The sequence below is a fragment of the Cricetulus griseus genome (genome assembly GCF_003668045.3).
Source record: "Cricetulus griseus strain 17A/GY chromosome 1 unlocalized genomic scaffold, alternate assembly CriGri-PICRH-1.0 chr1_1, whole genome shotgun sequence".
Lineage (NCBI taxonomy): Eukaryota > Metazoa > Chordata > Mammalia > Rodentia > Cricetidae > Cricetulus > Cricetulus griseus.
The window spans coordinates 152,495,421-152,505,126 of record NW_023276807.1 but is presented as its reverse complement, the minus strand read 5'-3'; the positions used below and the strand labels follow the sequence as shown (position 1 = coordinate 152,505,126).

Here is a 9,706-nt window from a genome sequence, read left to right as displayed (position 1 = left end):
TCTTGCTGGCGAGGAATACAGAGCGGGTGCGGGACATATGGTGCTGAAACCCGGGAATTGTTAACATCTCCGGCATCACGGAGACCCCTCTAACAGGGCGGATTCAGAACTGCAGGGTGGTAAGTTCGGAGAGGTATGCTTCATTCTGACACCTTCCTTTTTGACTTTGCTTTTAATTTGCCACCACTATGGGATGGAAAAGCCTTAATTCTAGTCTTTATTCTAATTTTGTTCACATTGGTCTTATATTATGCCCACCGTGGCTGGTGTTCCAGTTCGAGACCAAGCTTACCCCAGGTAGCCTCCAGCATTATGGGCTCTTCAAAACAGAGAGACCTAATTAAAAATTATATAGAGATTGAGGCTTGCCGTCCCATGGTAGCAGAGAGTCAAAAAATGCTTAAAGAGGTACAGGATAATATATCAGAAACCGAACGAGATGAGAGAATAGGAGCTCGAAAAAGGAAGGACATGTCCAAGGAAAAAGGCCCTCCCCAGGATATAAAAAAAGGGGGAGAGAAAATAGGGAATAACCGGTCACACCCCGGTGAATTTAAGAGAAATAAAGATTTAAAACCTAGCCTCTGCCCTACAACGAAACTAGAGGTCTTGGAGCAGAGCAGTTCAGACTCTGAGATTTTAGACTCTAACAAGGAAACAGAGCTAGAGGAGGAGCTGCCAAAAATAAAAGCAAATATGAGGCCACCGCCTGTTAATCCAGCGGGTGTGCTTCCATCAGCACCGCCATTATTTGGTACTGACTCTTTTTTACCATTAGAGGAGCGAAGGAAATTGCAGATGGCTTTCCCAGTCTTTGAAAATGAGGGGGCAAGAATACATGCTCCCGTAGACTATAATCAGATTAAAGAATTGGCTGAATCAGTCCGGAAGTATGGGGTCAATGCCAATTTTACAACAATACAAGTAGAAAGACTAGCAAACTATGCTATGACACCCACTGATTGGGAGACAACAGTAAAAGCAGTGCTCCCCAATATGGGACAATATATGGAGTGGAAGGCTCTTTTTTATGATGCAGCCCAGGCACAGGCAAAGGCCAATGTCACAGCAGAAAATGAAAATCAGAGACAATGGACCTTTGAAATGCTGACAGGACAGGGGCCACATGCCCTCAATCAAACTAATTACATTTGGGGCGTATATGCCCAGATATCAGCTGCCGCCATTAAAGCATGGAAGGCATTGACAAAAAGAGATGAATCAGGTGGACATCTTACAAAGATAGTCCAGGGGCCCCAGGAGCCATTCTCTGTAGGAAGCCGGTTCCTGCATTATAATGCTGCCTGAAGACACCAAGGTGTGAATTACTTCACAGGCGCTGGGTAATCTCCATTCCTTTGATCTCTGCCTATCCCGTGGCTCATTTTGGCCTGAGGAGCTGGAGCCATTCATAGGGTAATACGTCCCAGGCGGCTGGTCAGCCTTTTATATAGGGATGGTTTTCTTAGTTCAGTGTCTCTGCTTAGTCTCTGCTTAGTCTCTGCTTAGTCTCTGCTCAGTCTCTGCTCAGTCTAATGCATTAAAGCTTGTCTGCAGAAGGATCCGAGTGTCCTGCGTGTGTTTCTTGCTGGCGAGGAATACAGAGCGGGCGCGGGACATATGGTGCCGAAACCCGGGAAGCTTAACATCTCCAGCACCTCAGAGACCCCTCTAACGAGGCGGATTCAGAACTGCAGGGTGGTAAATTCGGAGAGGTATGATTTTTCTGGACTTTGGCTTGGGAATGTTGCTATTTTGGGAGGTTAATCTATTTTGACTTTTCTCACTGTTGTAACAATCTTAAAGAAGTCCAAAATTACATATCAGAAACCGAATGTAATGAGAAAAATTCGGAGAGGTATGATTTTTCTAGACTTTGGCTTGGGAATGTTACTATTGTGGGAGGTTAATATAGAGGCTTCTATGCTTTTACTAGGAGCTATTTTGACTTTTCTCACTGTTACAGCAATCTTAAAGAAGTCCAGAATAACATATCAGAAACCGAATGTAATGAGAGATGGGGCGCGCCTAACAATAAAATATAAGAAAAAAGGACCTCCCGGGATGTCTAATGACATGGGAGTATATGTAAAAAGAGAAACTACAACATATAAGAAAAAAAGACCTCCTGGAATGTCTACTGACAAGGGAGTGTATAAAGCTTTAAATCTTAATAGCTCTGATAACCCTAAAAGCTCAAGAGATAAAGTTTTAAAAGAAACAGCTCAGCTGGATGAGGGAGAGACAAAAAAGGAGGGAGAAAGAATGGGGAATGGCCGGTCACACCCCGGTAAATTTAAAAGCTGCCCTACAACGAAACTGGAAGCCTTGGAGCTGAGCAGCTCAGACTCTGAGATTTTAGACTCTAACAAGGAAGCAAAGCTAGAGAAAGAAACAGCACGGCCAAAAATGCCAGCGGGTGTGCTTCCATCAGCACCCCCACTATTTGGAACCGACTCCTTCTTACCATCAGAGGAGCAAAAAAAAAAAAAAATTACAGATGGCTTTCCCAGTCTTTGATAGGGGAAAAAGGCCATGCCTGCTATTCAACACTTCTTAAAGGCCTGGAATGCCTGGGGCTTTAAAGCCTCATTTACATTAACGCTGGGGGCCATACCGAGGCCAAGCGTCTCACCTCAAAAACTAAAAGGCCAAAAGGAAATGGTAAAATGGAAAGATATCTTAACTGATCTTTGGAAAGGCCCGGATCCTATTCTCATAAGATCCAGGGGAGCGATATTGTGTTTTCTCACAGGATGAAGAGAATCCCCTGTGGATCCCAGAAAGACTCACCCAAAGAGTCCCTTCAGACCTCCAAAAGTCGGAACTCCACCCTCTACCCCCGGGAGTTGAGAGCCGCTATTGTTATCCAGATTAACTCATGCCCTTGGCGGAGCGATTGTCTCTACTTAAGGGGTGGGGGTAATTGTTCGATGCAGCCGTTTACAGATTGCTGTTATTTTTGGCTGGTCTGTGAGAAAAGGGGTGGGTATAATTGTTCGATACAGCCGTTTTTTGGCTGGCCTGTGAGAAAAGGGGTGGGTGTAATTGTTCGATACAGCCGCTTATGGATTGCTGTTACTTTTGACTGGCATGTAAGCTCCAGGGCTCAAACCAAGAGATCACCCAAGCGCTTATATTTTGGCTAAGCGATAGGCCGCCGGCCAGACAGCTCTTGCACACCCGGAGCCTAGGCTCACTGCACAGGGTAGAGTGTCTGGTTTGTGCAGCCCCAAAAAGAGGGATGCTGAGCATAGGCATCGCACAGAGTTGCCTATTATACAGGCTTCTCTGGGAGGTACGTTGACCTGCATAAGGGTTACCTGCCTTGAGAATCCCCTTTCCCAGAAAAACGGCAGAGGACAGGTCGGGAGTACTTCGGGTCAAACTGACAGCCTGATGGTGACTCTCGTACACAGTCTTAATGTTTGATTTTGGGAAGGTCAACCCCTGCCTCTATCCCTCAACATATGGGTGACCTATTTGCTTGTAATAATATAAAGCCTTTTCATTAATTAATAAAAAAAGGGTGATATGTAGGAAGCCGGTTCCTGCATTATAATGCTGCCTGAAGACACCAAGGTGTGAATTACTTCACAGGCGCTGGGTAATCTCCATTCCTTTGATCTCTGCCTATCCCGTGGCTCATTTTGGCCTGAGGAGCTGGAGCCATTCATAGGGTAATACGTCCCAGGCGGCTGGTCAGCCTTTTATATAGGGATGGTTTTCTTAGTTCAGTGTCTCTGCTTAGTCTCTGCTTAGTCTCTGCTTAGTCTCTGCTCAGTCTCTGCTCAGTCTAATGCATTAAAGCTTGTCTGCAGAAGGATCCGAGTGTCCTGCGTGTATTTCTTGCTGGCGAGGAATACAGAGAGCGCGCGGGACAATTCTCAGACTTTGTGGCCAGAATGACAGAGGCTGCTAGCCGGATATTCGGTGATGCAGAACAAGCCATGCCTCTGATTGAACAATTAGTCTTTGAACAAGCAACTCAAGAATGCCGAGCAGCCATAGCTCCACGGAAAAGTAAAGGTTTACAGGACTGGTTAAAGATCTGCAGAGAACTCGGAGGGCCACTTACTAATGCAGGCTTGGCCGCAGCCATCTTACAAACCCAAAGGCGCCGAAATACGTCTGCCTGCTTTAACTGTGGAAAAACAGGGCACCTTAAAAAGGACTGTAGAGCCCCTGAAAGGATTAGAGAAGTGGAGTTGTGCAGGCGCTGTGGAAAAGGTTATCATAGGGCCAGCGAATGCAAATCCGTGCGGGACATAAAAGGTAGGCTTTTACCCCCTAGGGAGGAACCTAAAGTGTCCCAACCAAAAAACGGGCTGCGGGGCCCATGGTCCCAGGGCCCTCAGAAATATGGGAACCAGTTCCGGAAAAGCAACTCAGAGAAGGAAGGGACTCCCGAGGACACTCCGGAGTGGACCTGTGTGCCGCCTCCGACTTCTTATTAATGCCCCAAATGAATGTTCAGCCGGTCCCAATCCAGTCTCCGGGGCCTTTACCCCCCGCTACCATTGGGCTTATTTTGGGCCGAGGTTCCTTGACCTTACAAGGACTCATTGTGTATCCTGGAATCGTAGATCCATATCATAAGGAAGAATTCCAGGTCCTCTGCTCCAGCCCTCGGGGCGTGTTCTCCATAAAGCAGGGAGATAAGATCGCACAATTAGTGCCATTGCCCTCCCCTGGGGATAGAGAGAATTGCACCTCCCGAAAAAGAGCCTTGGGCTCTACCGGTAATGATTCAGCTTATCTGGCCATACCCCTAGATGAGAGACCAACTATGAAATTATTGGTTAATGGAAAAGAATTTGAGGGGATTACAGATACAGGGGCTGACAAAAGCATCATTTCATTGCATTGGTGGCCGAAATCCTGGCCTACTGTGACTTCATCACATTCTCTTCAAGGCCTTGGATATCAATCCTCTCCAGCTGTCAGTGCTGCTGCCTTGGTCTGGCGGAGCACCGAGGGCAGGCAGGGACGCTTTACCCCCTATGTCTTGCCCCTCCCAGTAAATCTGTGGGGGCGAGATGTGTTACAAGCCATGGGCATGACCCTGACCAATGAGTATTCCCCTCAGGCATCAGCTATTATGACAAAAATGGGCTATGTACCAGGAAGGGGCCTGGGCAGAAGGGAGCAAGGTAGAATAGAGCCCATTGAACAAAAAAGGAATCAAAGCAGAATAGGACTGGGTTTTATTTAGGGGCCATTGAGGCTTCACGACCCATACCGTGGAATACAGAGGACCCGGTATGGGTCTCTCAATGGCCATTATCCTCTGAAAAGCTGGAAGCAGTCACAAGACTTATACAGGAGCAAGAACAGTTGGGGCATTTAGAAAGTTCTACTTCTCCCTGGAACAGCCCAATTTTCATTATAAAAAAGAAATCTGGAAAATGGAGGTTGCTCCATGACCTGCGGGCTATTAATAACCAAATGCGCCCTCTGGGCCCTGTCCAGAGAGGCCTCCCTTTGCTTTCTGCGCTACCCCAAAATTGGAAGCTTCTTATTATAGATATTAAGGACTGTTTTTTCTCCATCCCCCTCTTTCCTCGGGACCGGCAGAGGTTTGCCTTTACTGTTCCCTCACTCAATCACATGGAACCAGACAAGAGGTACCAATGGAGGGTGCTCCCACAGGGCATGGCCAATAGTCCAACTATATGCCAATTGTATGTCCAAAAGGCATTGGAACCTGTAAGGAAGCAGTTTACATCCATGATTATGATTCACTATATGGATGATATTCTTATCTGCCATAGGAAGATAGAGGTCCTGCAACAAGCCTTCCCCATGCTGGTAGCTGAGTTAAAACAATGGGGACTGGAGATAGCATCAGAAAAGGTCCAGGTCTCAGATACTGGTCTCTTCCTGGGCTCAGTAATTACCCCAACAAAAATAATCCCACAAAAAATAGAAATACGCAAGGATCATCTGAGAACCTTAAATGACTTCCAGAAACTCTTGGGGGATATAAATTGGCTGAGACCCTTTTTAAAGATCCCCTCTGCAGATTTAAAACCCCTTTTCGACATCCTGGAAGGTGAGCCTCATATTTCTTCCCCCAGAAGCTTTACTCCGGCTGCTTGTCAAGCCCTACAAAAAGTGGAAAAGGCCTTGCAGGATGCACAATTGCATCGCATAGATGAGACATTGCCATTCAGCCTATGCGTCTTTAAAACGGCTAAGTTACCGACCGCCGTCTTGTGGCAGCATGGGCCGTTGCTTTGGATTCACCCAAATGCTTCCCCCGCTAAGATCATTGATTGGTATCCGGATGCTGTCGCGCAGCTCGCACTTCGGGGAATAAAAGCAGCTGTCGCTCATTTTGGCAGGGACCCTCATCTCTTGATTGTACCTTACACCGCTGCGCAAATTCAAACATTAACAGCTACTTCTAATGACTGGGCGGTGTTAGTTACCTCCTTTTCAGGGAAAATTGATAATCATTTCCCAAAACATCCAATCCTACAATTTACACAAAATCAGGCTATAGTGTTTCCACAGATGACAGCAAAGCATCCAATCCCGAATGGGACGGTGGTTTATACTGATGGTTCCAAAACCGGTGTAGGGGCTTATGTTATAGGAAATAAGGTAGTTTCTAAACAATTCAATGAAACCTCACCCCAGATCGTTGAATGCCAAGTGGTGCTGGAAGTCCTTGAGGCCTTTCCGGGGCCACTTAATATTGTATCAGATTCCTCCTATGTGGTTAATGCAGTCAACCTCCTTGAAACTGCTGGTATAATACGACCCTCCAGCAGAGTTGCAGGTATCTTTCAAAAAATACAAATTACCCTATCAAACAGGAGGTTCCCTGTTTTTGTCACCCATGTTCGAGCACATTCGGGGCTCCCAGGACCTATGTCCTCTGGGAATGATTTGGCAGACCGGGCCACAAAGCTGATGGCTGCCGCCTTGTCCACCCAGATACAAGCTGCACAAGAATTTCATCAGCGCTTTCATGTGACGGCTGAAACCTTACGCCGTCGATTTGCTTTGACAAAGCAGGAGGCTAGACAAATCGTTACTCAATGTAAAAACTGCTGTGAATTTTTACCTGCACCTCATGTAGGAATAAATCCGCGCGGCATTAGGCCGCTGCAGATGTGGCAAATGGATGTTACACATGTTGCCTCCTTTGGAAAGCTCCAATATGTTCATGTCTCAGTGGACACCTGCTCAGGCATAATTTGTGCCACGCCTTTGACAGGGGAAAAGGCCGCGCATGTGATTCAACACTGTTTAGAGGCTTGGGGTGCCTGGGGCAAACCTCATATCCTAAAAACAGATAATGGGCCGGCTTATACCTCTCAAAAGTTCCAGCACTTCTGCAGACAGATGGAAATTACCCATCTAACTGGCCTTCCTTATAATCCTCAAGGACAAGGCATTGTGGAACGTGCCCATCGCACACTTAAGTCTTATTTAATCAAACAAAAGGAGGGAATGGGAGCATCCTTACCCTCGGTGCCAAGAGTTGCAATATCCATGGCACTCTTTACCCTTAATTTTCTAAACACCGACGTTCAGGGCCATACAGCGGCCAAGCGCCATACCTCAGAACCTGATAGATCTAAGGAGATGGTAAAATGGAAAGATGTCTTAACTGGTCTTTGGAGAGGCCCGGATCCTATTCTCATAAGATCCAGGGGAGCGATATGTGTTTTTCCACAGGATGAAGAAAATCCTCTGTGGATCCCAGAAAGACTCACCCGAAGAGCCTCTGCAGACCTTCAAAAGTCGAAACTCCACCCTCTACCCCCGGGAGTTGAGAGCCGCTATTGTTATCCAGATTAACTCCTGTCCTTGGCGGAGAGATGGCAAGGGGTGGGGGTAATTGTTCGATGCAGCCGTTTACAGATTGCTGTTATTTTTGGCTGGTCTGTGAGAAAAGGGGTGGGTATAATTGTTTGATGCAGCCGCCTGCGAAATGCTGTTACTTCTTTGGCTGGCATGTAAGCTCCAGGGCTCAAACCAAGAGATCATCCAAGCGCTTATATTTTGGCTAAGCGATAGGCCGCCGGCCAGACAGCTCTTGCACACCCGGAGCCTAGGCTCACTGCACAGGGTAGAGTGTCTGGTTTGTGCAGCCCCAAAGAGGGATGCTGAGCATAGGCATCGCACAGAGTTGCCTATTATACAGGCTTCTCTGGGAGGTACGTTGACCTGCATAAGGGTTACCTGCCCCAGTCCCCCTTTCCCAGAAAAATGGCAGAGGACAGGTCGGGAGTACTTCGGGTCAAACTGACAGCCTGATGGTGACTCTCGTACACAGTCTTAATGTTTGATTTTGGGAAGGTCAACCCCTGCCTCTATCCCTCAACATATGGGTGACCTATTTGCTTGTAATAATATAAAGCCTTTTCATTAATTAATAAAAAAAGGGTGATATGTAGGAAGCCGGTTCCTGCATTATAATGCTGCCTGAAGACACCAAGGTGTGAATTACTTCACAGGCGCTGGGTAATCTCCATTCCTTTGATCTCTGCCTATCCCGTGGCTCATTTTAGCCTGAGGAGCTAAAGCCATTCATAGGGTAATACGTCCCAGGCGGCTGGTCAGCCTTTTATATAGGGATGGTTTTCTTGGTTCAATGTCTCTGCTCAGTCTAATGCATTAAAGCTTGTCTGCAGAAGGATCCGAGTGTCCTGCGTGTATTTCTTGCTGGCGAGGAATACAGAGCGGGCGCGGGACAAGACCTTGCTTGCAATGATGGATACTACCCCTTCAAATCATGGGACAAAATATATTTATAATAACAGAATTTGGTTTTGATGAAGGACTTGGTAAATGTGATGAGACATTGGCTTTTTTAATGAAAGAATTGCTCTGAATGATGCCTCTTAGAGAGCTTTGATAATTTTTAGCTTCAGCAGAATTTCAGGGCACACAAGAAGATACAGGCAGATCACACATCCATATGCAACACCTGCATGGGCAATCTTACAGAGATTAGTGACTTCAGGAATGGTGGACATGGTGTTTCCATGAGAGGAGGGAACATAGATGCATGTACTCACCTACTTCTCAGGGCCTTTGTGGACTAAGATTCTGATAACAAGATATTCAACTATTTATTGTGTTTATGACATGCCAGTGGACAGGTTAGTTGAACCAACTGGCTGCCTTAGCTGATGACATCATTCAGGCCAGTGTGTTCAACAGTCTCCCAAGGGACATGTGTAAGAGGAGGCAATTGCCTATCTGCCCCCCAAGGTTTCTGTCAGTCAGGTAAGTTAGGCACACTGTTAAACTATTTTAGAAATCATATGTAAGTGGATATGTTAGGCAACATTCTTACAAAAATTCTGGATATTGATATCCATAAAAAACTTAACAAGCTATGCAATTATTACATTTTGGGTTCTGTGTTGAGAAGAAATTTCAGACAAACCTCTTGCTAACCAGTGTTCTTGCTACTATCCAAATATCTTAGAAACAGAAGAGTTATGCAAACAGGTCATTGACTCCTAAATTTGCTTCATTACAAAGTATGTGACATTGAACACCTCTATGCAATATGAAATAATTAATATTTGCTTTTACTATCTCCATTCAGCTCACAAGTTCAATGTGGTCATTTAGTATATTTGCTTTGACCAACTCAGGTTATATTTTAACTCATGCTTTTTTTTTCTTCTTGGATATAAGGATAAGCCATGACAGAAGGGAACACACTGTGAACAGA

At 46.0% G+C, this 9,706-nt stretch overlaps 1 protein-coding gene across 1 annotated transcript; it reads left to right on the top strand.

The window, feature by feature from the left end:
* The first annotated feature begins 320 nt into the window (after positions 1-320).
* On the top strand, positions 321-4,494 carry LOC118239639 (igE-binding protein-like). The gene is made up of 2 exons (XM_035452500.1): positions 321-1,272; positions 3,873-4,494. The coding sequence occupies exons 1-2, from the start codon at positions 376-378 to the stop codon at positions 4,455-4,457; spliced, it is 1,482 nt and encodes a 493-aa protein (XP_035308391.1). The 5' UTR covers positions 321-375; the 3' UTR covers positions 4,458-4,494.
* Positions 4,495-9,706: the final 5,212 nt, after the last annotated feature.